The 15,779-nt window shown below is 38.9% G+C and overlaps 1 protein-coding gene and 1 long non-coding RNA gene across 6 annotated transcripts in view; one reads left to right on the top strand and one right to left on the bottom strand.

Annotated features, from left to right (window-relative positions):
* Positions 1-15,779, top strand: part of LOC309504607 — a 227,636-nt gene that overhangs the window by 197,747 nt on the left and 14,110 nt on the right. The window lies entirely within an intron of this gene.
* Positions 1-15,779, bottom strand: part of enox2 (ecto-NOX disulfide-thiol exchanger 2) — a 240,142-nt gene that overhangs the window by 175,852 nt on the left and 48,511 nt on the right. For 2 of the 5 annotated variants that reach the window (XM_082177725.1, XM_082177722.1), the window contains exons 2-3: positions 4,220-4,293; positions 1,125-1,160 (exon numbers count right to left, since the gene is read on the bottom strand). The exons of 1 other annotated variant lie outside the window; for it this stretch is intronic. In XM_082177725.1, coding sequence (XP_082033851.1) covers positions 1,125-1,160; positions 4,220-4,256 — 73 coding nt within the window. In that variant the 5' untranslated portion in view covers positions 4,257-4,293. The remainder of the gene's footprint in view (positions 1-1,124; positions 1,161-4,219; positions 4,294-15,779) is intronic. 2 more of the 5 variants (XM_082177726.1, XM_082177723.1) reach the window with 1 other exon arrangement.

The following is a 15,779-nucleotide window of genomic DNA, read 5'->3' on the forward strand; positions in this document are numbered from 1 at the left end:
AGGAATCATATAAAATACAGGGATTCCTATATGCGGAGTAGAGCATGGCGCTTCCCAGGGAATGCATGAACATGCAATGTTCGCTTTGGATTAAAGTAGCTGCTAAATGCATAAATGTAAATTTAAAACAAAAATAAAAATGCAAAAAAGTCTGGGTAAAAAAAAAGAAAGTATATGAAGTTTTTTTTTAAAAACCATCACAATAACTACAACTTTCCTTTTCTTTTTCTTTGTCTGTAGCAAATGTAACACGTCATGCCAATATCTGGTAAATATAGCAATGTGAGCATTTAAACTGGAAACTTTTAAATGCATCAATTATAGCTGAAGTTCATCTAAGCCGTTTCAGAATAAACAAACAGATGTTTGGAGCAGTTGTGTTTTCATTAAGATAATGGATAGATTTTCTTATTCAGTTTTTTATTTAGCTACATTTTTATATTTGGCCCATTCAGCAGCACTAATGACACAGTAACTGAGTTAAAGCTCATTGTCGGTCTGGAGTCATTCAGTCACTGTCATTTTAGGGATCTCATTTGATGCTCCTTTAAATGAATCCTGAAAGAAAAGTATATCTTCGGGATCCAGATTTTAATTTTAATTTTCACCCATGTTAGAAGCAGTGTTTGTGCTTTGTCAAAGAGAAGTCTAAAGGCCGTGACACACCAAGCCGCATCGACTTGGTGTGTCATGGCCTTAAAGGTGCAGTAAGCGATTTCTGGTAAACACTGTTGACATTTGAAATTACCAAAACAAACATGCCCCTACTCAAAAGGATCACACCCCTATCTCGATGCCTCCGCCCCCACATTCACGTACCCGCTTTGCAACACAGACAACGCCTATGGCGGAATCTGCTGTGTCTGCTGCCTGAGGGTATGATGTCATCAAGAAGTGAAAGCAATTTGTGTTACAATTCAGGTCAAATGTCTAATTGTTATTTAGCTCCTCTTCTCCTTCGATGGCAAAGTCATCCCTTCAAAACCAAAAACACAGTTTTCATGAACAGCTCCCTACATAACACTATAGTCCAAGAAGTAACTAATATATTACAAATGTGACAAGACTAAAAGGTTATAACGATCACTAAAAGTGGAACCAAAAGAAAAAAAACTTTATCTTACTTTTCGGATACATCTTGGGAGCCGGTGGTGAGTAACCTGGAAGAATGTCAATAATGTAACTGCATTAGACCTACCAGAAAAATTAATGTGTCTACATTAGGATACCTGAAGTGAACTAATCTGATGGACCTGAATGGCAACATCATTTCTCACCTTATCAATTATCAAGAACTTCAGGACACTGTGTTCCAGTTCACAATACTGGTCTCTGCGAGGGAGGCTTCTGGACTGTAGAGGTTTTGAGGTGAAAGTCAGTTAAAATAGTTTAATGGCTTTTGGGTTTGAATTTTGGCAGGCCGAGTTGCAGTTCTGTGCCATTTGGTGTTTTGGCCATTTTAAAACCAGGCAGATTTAGCTCATATTTCAAGAGGCAAATTAAAGGAATGAATCAGATTTTGTTTAGTGAACTTTTAGAACTAACGAATTGCAGTGACTAACGAAGTCAAAGCAACGGGGCTTTAATGTCAAGGCAAAGAAGCACTAAATTAATTGCAGGCCTTCCACTTCATTCAACAGAATAATGCGAAACAAATCGCAAAAGTTGTCATTTTACAGTCCTCGTGCATGTTATATTACAGAGACAGTTCAATGAGACCTCTGGATTCATTAAGGTGACTGATTGAATAAGGGCATTTCAACAGCAGTTGACCCTCACCTCATGGCCAACAGGAGTCCCGCAACTCCTCACGCAAAACCAATTAACTAGGTGTAAAGTTGAACTCTCTAGCCACTGGCATATCCATTATTTAAGTTTAAAACAATAGCAAAACGATCATTTAAAATAAAGGGCAACATGGGAGCTGTGAGAGGAAAGCTGTGCTATGTATGTGCATTTGCCTTGCAGAATATCTCACTGAATTCAAAACATATTAGTATGAAAGACCAACCCTCTCTACACACACCTTGGCAATGGAATCACCATTGGCAAGCACATTTTTTAGTTTACTCACCAGACTGATATACTGATATACACACATCAGGTCCATCAGTGAATATATCAATGTTATGAACAGTTGTGCTGTTTATAACAGCGATACATTCTTTAAAGGAATTTTTGAAAGATACTGATCCCAAAGTTTTAAATGGTGGTATACATATTAATAACTATATGAGCCAGGTCAAATAATCAGCCAACATGTGTCCAGTTTGGTTAATGATTAAAGCAGATTTAGTGTCATATTCTCCTGATGACAATTAAAAAACTTAACAATAGCGTTTCCAATCAATAATGTAAAGCTTTTGTTTTCAACTTTTCTAAGTAGAATGAATCAACATACTGTCTACATAAAAAAAATGGAAGATGTTTCAGAAGAAAAGTTGATTTATTTTAACATTTTGATTAAAAATGACTAAAGCCGGGTGCACACGTACAGTTTCTAATAGACCTTTACGACTTTTGCTTGTCACTGTATGAATATGAATCTCGCTGTAAGCCATGTCACACTGTAAGATCTCAGTTGTCATTAATGTCAAACTGTACGTCAGTAAAAAGTTTTACATCATCAGTCTGTGACACATTCGGTGACTGTGAGCTGCATTTACATGCGGGATAGAAATGGCTAGCAATTTTGATCATGGCTTTTCTTGAAAAGAAAATGAAAAAAATATATGAAGACGTGTGTGTGGAGCAAGCAGTGGATAGTTGTTGTCTCACTAATTGCGTCATCAGGGTCGGCGCTCCAACTGGTTTTTGATTTGACAGTAAAAAAATCATAGGATAGGTCAAATTTGATCACAATGGTCATTAATCGGCTATCACGAACATGTCAAACTAGTGATCACAGACTTCATATTTTGGCCCAGGAACAGAGCAACCTTTTAGGATTATCAAAATTTGTCTCAGACGGCCAAATCGTGGACAAAATCGTACAGTGTGAACCCAGATTAAGACATTTTAATTTGCAATAATATGTACCGGATCGTTCACAATACAAGTATTAAGTACAATTTGGAATTCATGTTGACTGTAATATGTTTAAAATCTCAGTTCTCTTTTTGTGGCACATCGTATAATTGGCATTACCTTGAGAGAAAGCACTAAAATACATTCCTGGATCGGCTGTCCTTGATTGTGCAAAAGAGGAAGTGATCAGTCAACGCTGTTTCTGTGAGCTGAGCTAGATAAGGGGAACGTGGAAGAAAAGCTCCTGTGTAAATGAGGCAATCTGCCCCCATACAGCTGCAGCAGGACTATGCGACATAAACCGGCCACCTATGGGGAGGGCAGAGCCGTGTGACGGCCCGGACAACCCTCTACAGATTCAACACGAGCCAGCCAACCGGCATGGCCCACACAGAGCCTAATAAGAAAGGACACACTCATCTTCCTCACGCATTCAAGAAATTAATTTCCGCACAGTTGCCTGGCAATTCTCCTGTCCAGAATTAAATTCTAATACTTATTCTCCTGAGTGATTGTAGTCCGTCAAGCTGAATGTCAGATGTCAATATTGAGTCAAAACATTTTTGAATGCATTTAGCCAAAAACTGATTAAGAATACAACGAAACGAGTAGGTTTAACAACCACAAAGCTTTTATCTCACAGAAAAAAAACTCAAAGCGACAGAGTTCAAATAGGGTTTACACAAGAGATTGAGCAATGTCCATCTGGCTACCTGACATTTTATACAGAAACCCTGCATTTGTGTTTTATCCTCTGAAATGCACTAGTCCTCCACTGGCATAGACATTTGGGCTATTTATACACTTTAAAATCAGACTAAACCCTATTCTTTTATCTTGGCTCGCCAAACGCATCTGAAGCAGTATCAGACTCACCTTTCAGCTTAATCTCCCAAAACTTGATAAAAGGTTCCGGCGAGCTCTGAAATCGAAACTTCCCGTCATTTAGAAAGCGCAAACAAGAACGGAAAAGTGACGGAGGCGATCCAGCAGACGTTTCCACCTGTTCGTGACAGAATAAATGCCAAAGAACTTGAGAAGAACCTCTTATTATTGAGAAGCAGCCTCTCATGGGAACACTGACAGTCTTATCAGTTGTGCAGCAGAGATCTTGCCAACAAATCCTTTTTCTGCTGTGAGAATCTACACTCTCTGATGGTACATCAAGCAGACAGAATGCATATCAACTCACCTACAGCTCGGCCAGATCTGTAGTCCTTGAACATCATGTGTTAACCAGACACTCAATCTCCCGGTGACAGCACCCTGTTAAGAAAACAATACACACTTAGCTGCATTTGGACAGAGACTGAAACATCTCTATGAAACAGCTCTGTAAGTTCAGGTTTTCTGTGTTTTCATCGGTAAGAAAATATCAGTGAGAAACCACATGACTGTCCAACAGCATAGTAAATGTCTTGAAGAATGCATGCAAAATTCAGCATAAAACAAATATTCAAAATACACAACAGTGTAACTGGGAATGTCGAGTTCAGCATCATAGGATTCAAGAACAGACAAAATGAAGAGTTTACTTCAGCTGCTCATAGCAGATGAATTGAGTTTGTTTACCAAGGCATAAATATTTCATACAAGGCCTGAAACTGCATTTTGCATTATTAAAAAGTATATATTTTTATCCATATGACAATGGCAATATGTAGCTTCTTTTTCTTGCATATTTACGCCAGCGCAGGTCATGGTGTCCATCGTGGTATTGGGTATTAACCAGTTCTTCAGTGAAACAGCACCGGTCACAAAAATGTGAAGATGAATTGCTATTTTGTTTCTCATATTTTTGCATCAGTAGCTTAACGTGAAGAATATTCCACAATATGTGTTGCCACATGGTGTTCTGGAGAAACTTGAAACACCCTAGATAAGCTTCTGGAGTCAGATTCACAAAACATTTACTCACACTCACGTCTTCGGACGTCACAAATGAAGATCTTTTTGATAAAATCGGAGAGATTTCTGTCCCTCCGTTGACAGCTAAGCAACTGACACTGACGCTTCAAAAAGTTCATAAAGAGATCATAAAACATGGTCACTTTATATGATGAACAGATTTATATATTACACTTAAACATTCATCAACTCACACATCAGTAGTGGTAAACGTAAGCCCAAGCATGTTCGCTTAACGTGCAAGAACCAATGAGGTTCATTCTCGTGTTACGAAGCACGTTTGAGCTTCAGCAAGAACCAATGAGGTTCATTCTCATGTTACGAAGCACGTTAGAGCTTCAGCAAGAACCAATGAGGTTCATTCTCGTGTTGCGCACCACTATTATGCTCCCACAAGAACCAATGAGGTTCATTCTCGTCAGGATCGATTCTACGGGAGTGCTAGTGCCAAGCACCCTCAAACTCAAGCAAGAGCACCCTCAGTTGATACTGCAATAATATATTGGCAAAACAGATTTGGCAAACACTCCCGTGCATATTTGTGTTTGCACTCTGGAGAACATCAACTGTATCTATTTACAATGTTTTTGCAGCAGTGAGCAATGTAGCAAATCACAGACATAGTTGTTGATCTCTTGAACGCAATGGCCAATAGCGTACCGCACGATATACGTCACCTTTTCTCATTAATATTCATTAAGCTAGCGACGGTTGCTAGGGGGGTCAAACTCGCGCGTGTCACTCATGCTAGACGCATGTAAACAGTTTACGGACGAGATGTCTACTGAGCTAAACCTGCTAACTCTGTCCGAGAATGATGTCCCCGGTGCCAAATTCACTGGTATAGAAGTAGAAGAACATACAAATATTCAATTGAAGAGATGGCTTGAGTGTAGAGGGCTGAAAAAGACGTGAAAAAGAGCCGACCTGATCCAGAGGTAGATTGTTATCGACAGAATTTCTCCCCCAAAAAACATCGCCTTACGCCACTGACAGTGACATTTTGCAGTTTCAACAAGCTATCTTTTACCACCCTATGTCCTGTCTGTCTGTCCGCACAAGTTGACCCATCGTTCACATTTATCCCTCTGGGTTTTTGGCTTCGGGAAACGAATAAAGAATACATCCTTCATATGTGGACGGTCATAGTGTCTGGAGTCGTTTCTGCAAGTTCCATAGCAGCAGTGTTTACTCGGCATGTTCTTATTTGAGGGATAACCGGCAGAAAACAAGCAGTACTAGCATGAATCATAAGCGAGCGCGCTTCTATGTTGACCCCCTTCCGGTTTACGTTGCTGACGTCACGCGGCCTTGCGGTCTAAAAATAGCACTCGTGCGGCACGCTATTAGAGGTGCTTAAGTTAGTCAGAGTCTCACTGCTCAAAACTCCAGAGTTTATATTCAATGCTGATTTATGCACAAATGTTTCACAAAAATGCTTGCGAAACCTCTCATTAACAAAAAAGTGCACACAACATAAGTGTTTTATTGTGTGTTGTTGGCAGCTTCATTGATGATAAGGGAACTTTGTGAGATTGCGATGAACTGACAAAGTGACAGGGATGCCTTGGCTCGCTTTCGAGGCAACAGCCTATATAATCTATTTGAATTAAACTACTGTTTTTTTTAATTTTGCTAAGAGGACCGAGCACCAATAGCATGCTGCAAAGTTTCGGAAGTAACATCTAAATATAAATGCTGGATTCACTCTGCACGGGACAGAAATATGACATGTTAAAATACTAGTAGCACATTAAAGCAATGTAAAGGCAGACTAATAGAAAAATATTTATAGAATTTTTTTTTTTTAACTATTATAATTATTGGTAAAAGTGATGACTTGTAAATAATCTTAAATGTCTCACTGTACACTTCTATGGTGGAACCATTGCTTAGCCTACATCTGCACTTTACTAGAACACCCTCAGTGATTAGATTCTGGAACTGTCCTGATTCTCATGTTACGCAGCACGTTTGAGCTTTAGCAAGAACCAATGCGGTTTGTTCTCGAGAGATTTAACCAGCAAGCAGATTTGGTTGAGCTTCTGTTTATATTTGTTGATCAATGTTTAAATGTGAATAAAAGCCTAAATTCAATCTGTTCATCATATAAAGCGATTGTGTCTCTTCGGAAAATTTGGACTAAACTGCTTAATTCATATGGATTAGTTTTACGATCTCTTAATGAACTTTTTAAAGCTTCAAAGTGGTAGTTGCACAGCTGCCAATGGAAGGAGAGAAAGCTCTCAGATTTCATCAAAAAGATGAAAGTCAGATGAAAGAAAGTCTTACGGGTTTGGAACGACATGTGGGTGAGTAACTTTATTCCCCAAAATACAATATTGTATTCGCAATTTTCTTATTTAGTTTTTTAAGATTGTTCTAAAATAAAAATAAAACTTAAGTGCTGAACTTCCGTCAGCCATTTGAGACAAAAATAGTGGGCATGCTTATTATTATTATCACGGTAATCTGCAGGCATAGGAAAATTACGGTGAGGTGTTTTTCATTTAATTGATCAGTGGGTCTTTGGCAAGAACTGCTACGAATATTCTTACAAACGTTCTAGAATTTATCTTAAGAAATGTCTTATATTCTTTTAAAAGAACATTTTCGTGAATCTGGACACTTGATGGTAAATTCTGGTAAATTGTTAACCATTTAAACCATGTAATGTTGCAGTTCCTCGCTAAGCTAATGGCCAACTGGCGAGTAACTTGCTGAAAGCTTGGTGAGTGTAAATGTTGAACTGTTCAAATTTACTTTTCAAACTATGAAATAAAATACATAAAATATATAAGATATCAATTAACCACCCATCCTGTGCATTCTGACTATATTTTTAAAACTCCAATCAGACATGTAGCCTAGGTTTTATTCAGATCTATAATTGAAATGTCAGAAATCATGAGCGCCCTCTTTCATCACTTTGGTTCGTGACTGCTTTGATACAGGGTGTAATAGAGAGAGCATCATTCTGGAAATATATTATGTTATGAAATCCAGAGTCAGCCAATAACACAATCATAAAACAATCTTGTTCAGACAGGGATGAGTGTTCTGCAATGACTGTTTTCATGTAATGTTCTCAGTACAGAAGCACCGTGTCTTGAGAGAGTTTGTGGACACAGTCTTCCTCAAATAGCAGTGTGTCCATGAACCACCTGTCACTTCTTTGACACTTTGTCCTCAACATGGTAATGAACTCTAACCTGTTGACATTTTCCCAGTCACCATTGTCCCTGAGTCTCTGGCTGGCCAGACCTAAATGACACTGATTTAACTCAACAAACGTGAGAAGTAAGTGAGAAGAAACAGATGAGAATGCGCCATAAATGAATGTATAAATGGAATACTACTGGGTATCTGGAGAATTAAAAAAATTAAATCTACGACTTGAAGGCCTTTTTTAAGACCTGCATACAGAACAAATCCATGTAATCTCAGATTCTTTAACCTAATTAACAGTCTGGGGCACACATACAACTGCAAAACAGGGTAACTGCAAGTTTAAAATATTTTAGGCATGTTTTATTCAATTTGTACATGTATTAAAATTGGATTATGTATCAATACATCAATACACAGACTTAGATACTAGATTTTGCTGATAACAGTGGTCACGCTAACTGAATATTTTCTGTCATTGGGACTCATTCATGAAACACGAGCAGAACAAATTTTTATGTTTAATGAGTCATGAAAATGTTCGTATTTTCAAAATGTTAGTTGGTATGAAATAAATGTACACCTGCTCCAAACCACCTGTAAATGGTGCGTAAAACATTACAACGTTCTGTGTTCTTTTAGGCAAACTGATAAAAATGCATTTTGATAATATTTCACAAGTTCGTTTGCGATGTATTTGTATTTTTTTTTTTTTTTTTTTTTGTAGCTTAGAGTTGAAAACAGTTCATCTTTGGGTAAAACGCAGTGCTCATCACGGTCAATTTTTATCCAGCTGTCCAATCACAGTGGAGGAAGGGTGGAAAAATATTACACCGACCAACCATCCTACTTGGACAATGACTGAACAACAATGGAATAGTTAATTTTGCTGGTTACTGCATTTTTATAATTAGTAATATTCTTCAAAATGAGATACCGAATATGCCTGGGGCAGGCAGTAATGTGCTATCACCATAGCAACCAAAACAGCTGGAAAAGCGCTGCGCCTCCAAAGCGCTCTCAAATGCCACCAGCTGGCAAAATGTTTTGGTGGATACACGTTTATTGAATATTTTTTGTTAGGCATTTGGCCAATTAGTCTTTTTAGCATTTATGCAATATATTGGAGCCAAACATGAGAAGGGAGTCCAGAAGATTCCACTGTGTTCCTGGACACGTAATTTACGTAGTTGTAACTCGTGGGCTGGGATTATGCTAATTGTGGATATGAGAGCACGTGCGCCATATTTCCGAATGCTTGGAATTCACTAACATACACAAGTTTAACTATTAAATCGGATGTTTGCGAATCTGGCGGAAAGTTTTCGGGAAGGTCCGTAAGGGTCCGAATTTACTCATATATTTACGAAAGTTTAATGAATAGGTCCATTGACTGAATTTTTTTAGCAGTGATCCATCATTTTGACAGATTACACTGAGGATGAACTATTGTCACTTGTAACTGTAATTCCCACCTCTGTCCAGTTGGTGGTGAACACACATATTAATTAGAATGATGTCTTTGTCCAGCCTATAGATTTAGGGTACATTTACACAACAACGATGTACAATAAACGGGAACGTTTCTCCTTTGCATTTTTCACGTACAGATGACAACGTTGTCAAAATTACCCCCGTTCACACGGATCCACGAAAATGACTAAAAACGCTGTATTATTCAGTTGGCGATGTCACATTGTTAAGAAACACTATATGTGAGTTTTATCAATTTTTGTGAAACTCTTTACATGCGTTTGTGAATCTCAATCTATTTATTTGGAATAATGCAACAATTCTACAGATTTGTAGAATCTCAACATTGTTCAACAATGTTCAACTAATATCGCTCTTCATCACTGACAAACAATAGGATGCATTTGCAGATTTGCTTTCACTTAACTGTAGGTCCACGGCCACTTCATCCAATGCTCAAAATATCATACATGTTTTGGTATCCTCTGACTGGATGGAATCATAATCTGAAGCTAAAAAAAAAAAAAAAAAATTGGAGTCTGTGCCCATCATAAACTACGTGATTTTCTGAGGATTTCTGCCAACTCCGAACTCACAAAATCTGCAGACTGGCGCGGACATTCGGCAACTACTGCACTCACCCAGATTGCAAATCGGGGCAAAAATCTAAGCAAAAGTCATGTAGTGTATTCCAGTCTTAACGCAACCACTAGCTGATACTAATACAATCTATTTAGTGAATGTGCTAAATAATATTCTGGGAATCTAATTTTGAAATGTCTATGCTTTACTACTCCCAACTACTCATTCAAAAAGATGAGGGAGATAAAATATGCAATCCTACAACCATCTATGGCATTGTATAATATAAACACCATAAATTAAACATTGTGATAATTCATCAAAAGTAAATAAGTAAAGTAATGTGCAGCATTCACTGATTGCCAGCTCTGAAACTACAAGCTTGCAGAAGGTGCAACAGTGCTGCATTTTGACTTTGAGTGCAGAGCGCTCCCATTTGTTTAATTAAATCATAGCCTTTTAAAATGTATAAATCATTATAATATATACTATTTACCGTAAGATACTAAAGAACTTGACGTGAGCTTGCATGGGAAGGTTTAAGCGACTAAAGGATTTGCAAAACAACGATGGACTTAAAAACGCAAAAGGTTTTCCTTTGTGTTTTTCGCGAACAGACGATGACATTGTCAACATGATCCATTCACACGGATCTGTGAAAACGACTGTATTATTCATACGAGGCCAGTAGTTGGCGGTAACTTTGTAAAGAAAAGATATTGTGTAAACGGCCCCTAAATGTCCTGCATATAGCTGCGTTTACACTGGCACAAAAAGTCCGATCTTTTACTCACATTTGACACAGATCGGAATTTGTTGCAAACGTGTTAACACAAAAATCCGCTCGAGATCCGATTTGTCCGCATCCGATCTGTTTTAAATCAGATACATATCCAATATCTGTACATCCGACCTACGTCTAAACACGCACATCCGATTCCCCTTTGAATTCCAAGCCACCAGGCGAGGACGACACGTTTATTCACAAAGATAGCTTTTTAATGTTGTATTATGAGGTCGACGTGCCTGTAAGCGCTCGCTCGCAGCTTTTTATAGAAATGGGAACTTTATATTTATCATCTACAGAAACATTCAGGAGCTGGTTTTCAACCTCTGTCCTTGACTTTTATAAATAAAACAGCTTCACTACTGAAAGCTACATTATATTTCTCAGCAATTAGGTGATCACTCTGCTGTAATTAAACGAACAAGCTTCACTATTGGGTCTCTCTCTCTCTCTCTGTCTCTCTCTATAATTCCTTCAAATTCATTAAAAAATGAAGTGAGTTATCTTGTCCTTGCTGGAAAATAATCATGACCACCCAACATGAATTATATAAATAATTTTAATAGCACGGCCATTCAAAACCAGGGTCTACCATGTGGATACCAGTCCTGTCTAAAGTGAGCGTAAGCAGTCGGGCCAAAAAATCGGATCCGTGCATTAAGACTTAAGGCTGGTTCACACGGGACGATTTTAAAATTGTCGGCCGATTTTCCAAACCTGAGAGACCCCACACACGGGGATAAAAAATCACGGGTCTAACAGTTTTGGTCGTACAGTGTGTGGTGCGCAGCCACACGGCAAAATCAACACATCACACACGAACCGATTTGACTCCCGAGCATTCCCAGATCAGACGGGAAATCGCGCAAAATACCTCGAGATCAAACGTGACTTCAGAGTAAACAATCATGGCGGACGAAGAGGATGCAGTGGCAATAGTTTGTAGTTTGTTTTTAACCGAAAAAAAACGTTATCAAAAGAAAAGGCGATGATCTCTGACGTCCACCGGACTTTCTGGTGCGCCATATCGCCGGCTGTTTTGATTATATTTCCCGGTGTTTCCTCGCCGCCTCGTCACCTCGCTTTCTGATTGGCTACACTCCACAGTCCACAGGCTGCGTGCTTGGGGGACACCACACACACGAGAAGAAATCGGGCCAAATAAATCCAACATGTTGGATATCCCCGATTTGAGATCGGAGCGGTCCCGACGTCCTTCCGAGCAGACGAGAGCAGCCTTAACACACCACACACGGCAGGAATATCTGATCAGATTATTTTACTATAATCGGAGCATCCTTAAGATTGTCGGAAGGGGTGAATCGGGGCTAAAATCGGCCTAATTATCCTGCCATGTGAACCAGCCTTTACAGTGTAAATGCAGCCCTTGTCGCCAGAGAGAAGTCTGTCATTGATTAAACATTACGAGGTCAGAAAAACTAAATGTAAAAAGGAAACGAATGCATGGATTAACTGTTCACAAATAAGATCTTATTGTTTAAGTATTGTTAATGGAATCCTTAAGGAATCATAATCAGTGAACAGAACCACAAACATTTAACTCCCATCGGTAGTGGCACTTCACCTAAAATTGCTTACACCATCTTTATCGGTGCTGTATCAAATGTGTGCATTTAATCTTGAAGCTCAAATGCAGCAAGTGCAGTCAAGTGTCCAAAACAAGCGGGCATGGTTCAGTCTTCAGTCTGAGGTTGAGCCTGGAGGGAGAGGAACGTGATTGGTCGCAGCAGTCATAACTGGCAGAAAAACGTTAGCAAAAAATCCTTCCTTATGATGAACATCACTATATAATATCTATTCCTCAAACTCGACTGTAGCTTGCAGGGCTGTTAGCAACGTGTTTGAACTTATGAGGCATATAAGACTACATTTGGGCAAAATGGACATTAAAAATACATTTGAATTCATCCGAGGTTAGATTTCAGTCAGTGGCCCAATGAAAATGATTCAGTAATGGCACTGGCCAGCATGAAACCGACATCATCTTCCCTCCTATCAAGCGGAGGATGAATCTCATATGAGGGTATATTTAGTCAACGAGATTGGAATTGGCAAGAAATAACATACAACAATAATAAGGCATAACATATACATCCTCTTCACCCACCTTCAGTACAACAAAACTAGGGGAAAAATAAAGAAACATTCTATTAATACATCTTACATGCTATCTACAGTAGAGCAGATGCTGGGATTTGTGCATACAGATTTGTCCAGGTTCTTGTTATAGAAGCACTAATGATCCCATTATGACAATGACTGTGTCTCAAAACCAGGGCGCATCGTTAGCGTATTTCAAGCTTATATGATTCCCAAAAGTACTGTGTAGGTAGGTAGTTCAGCAGGTAGCAACATAATGGAACATCAGGGGACTTTCAAAGAGTTGTTAGCACAAGCACATTGTTGTCAAACACAACATGTTGGTAAACAACCTCTATAGCATTTTTTGCTAAATTCAAACTTTGTGTAACCCTTCATTCTGATATGGCATAACACAAGTGCCCACAAATGACAGCAGGATTCTGCATTTATGACATTTGCAATGCAATGCACAAAAGAAAAAAAAATGAAAAAGAAAATGGTTACCACGTGACACTGTCCTGTCTGTCCTTTGTACAGTGTATTCATAGATTATTCATATTTATTTGTCCTCAAAGAGGAAATTATTTTCCACAGTGGTGCATACAAAAAGTGGTGCATACAACACTTCTTGTTGACTTTCAAAGTATTGTCAAACAAAACGGAGGCTAGCTCGACCCTCCCTCCTCCTCATCCCGTCCCCTCCCCCTCCCTTCCGTGCTTCCGTGCAACAGTCATGAACCATTTAGAAAAACCAAACTGGATTTACCCACCTGTCCAGCAAAAACAGAGCCACCTGAATGTCGGATTGGAAGCCCTTCTGCCGGCGGAGTTCTCGCCACCTTTTGAATGCTTTTCCGATGTAAAATAGGGACTTTGCTCGTTCTCTCTCCTTTTCCCTATTCATTAACGTTAGTCGTTGTTGTTGTCTAGGACATCTCTCCTCTAGCTAACTTCCCTCTTCATGCTTCTCTCTCCTCCACTCCCCACACACCCCTTCATGTGCACGCGCACTAACCCCCCAACCCCCACCCCCAAATCATTCTTGTCGGTTATTGGCTGGAACACTGTTTGTTATGTTTCGTGGTCCAGGCTGGGCCAGGTTGTTTTTGTTGCCGTTTGTAGAGGCTGGGCTGTCTACAGAGACCGCGTTTTTTTTACAGTGTGTTCAGGGGACAGGCAGCTAGCGGATAGTGAGGAGATGTTTGCTGTATGTGACAAAAAATGTTTTGGCCTAAAAAACGTGTGACATCGCTTAGAGCACCTTTAATTAAGTTCTGAATTAAGTGGACATTCACAAAAAAATTATTTGAAAATGCCTGTATTGGCGAGTATCCAAATAAACATAGATGGTTTTGTCTTAAGTGAACGTAAAGAAATCAAACGTGTATAACAGAATATTGGATCCATGCAGCTCTTAAAGTGACAGCAGCTTCTTAAACCTGCTGCTGCCTGTCTCTAATGTAAAACAAACAAGGACAAAGAAAGGAAAAAAAAAAACATATCGCTCGCTGCTCTTGAGCATATATTGGTATATATATATATTGGTGCATTCAAGTGTTGTCGTAAAGATTTTTTCGAAAGTATTTACAAGTTGATCACACATGAATACCACCACAAAGTTGTAATTACGAGTGGGGAACTTCTTTGAGCTCAGAGTTTCCAAGTTGGAGGCTTGTCAGTGAGAAAACATGGAGGGTGCAACTGATACAGCATCTGTAGTTGAATTTGTTGAAATGTATACATCTTACAGTCATAACCTTATCTGTACATTTTAGTTATGCCAGTGTTTCCATTTCCCAAAGAATTTCTGTTAAAGGGATGGTTCGGAGTAAAATCAACCTAGGGTCCTTTGCATCATGACCTCGAGCCAAACACCCCCCCAAATGGGAGCGCAATAATTCTGACTAAAATATAAATTTTGCAAATATGTTTTGCATCCAAAAGCGTTTTGTGTGCAGTGGTTTCATAAGTATTGACAGATTTTTTATTTATTTAAAGACAGTCATAGTTTGTTCAGTAATCCACTGTTTAATAAATAAGAATGAGTACCGTAATTTCATGTTTTCTCACATGATCGATTTCCTAGGGGTGGGGGGAAAGGATACAGCATAGTATTGTGATATTGTGTGTGGAGATACCGAACCGATACACGGACCCCAAGTATCCATTTTTTCAGTGCCTGAATTTCGGCTCATGAGTATTGTGCATTATTTTATCATAAGCTCTGTGCTTGTAATACAGGAAACAGAAATTGTTGGCATTCTGAATGATTGATTCATACACTGATAATAGTTCATCTTCTTCATGATACAATGCATAATGCACTGCTACGATTAAACAAACTCTTTCCCCTCAATTCTTAGCAACAAGAAAATGGATTAGATCTCAAAATAGAATGATGTCTTACTTTTCCTAGCAACGCAGCTCATTTGAGATCAGATTTTGAGCGACAGTCTGTCAGGGTGAAGCTAACTAGATAACTAGCCAAACTAGAGCAATACACTTGAAATACATAAATAGAGGTATAATCTTTTAAATGTATCAATTGGAAATATTTGGAAATGTGACAGTTCCCATCTTCTTCAGCTGAACGTACCCCATTTGCAGTGCTGAGAGACAAAAGGCAGAGAAGTTCAACTTCAGGCCAAGTCTGCTAAATGTTCTCTCTGTGCTGTAGAAATCCTGGCTCAGGTGCTGAAGACAATCTCCTGTGCTCCACAAATTAACATAC

This window comes from Leuciscus leuciscus (genome assembly GCF_965113295.1).
Source record: "Leuciscus leuciscus genome assembly, chromosome: 8".
NCBI classification, from domain to species: Eukaryota; Metazoa; Chordata; class Actinopteri; order Cypriniformes; family Leuciscidae; genus Leuciscus; species Leuciscus leuciscus.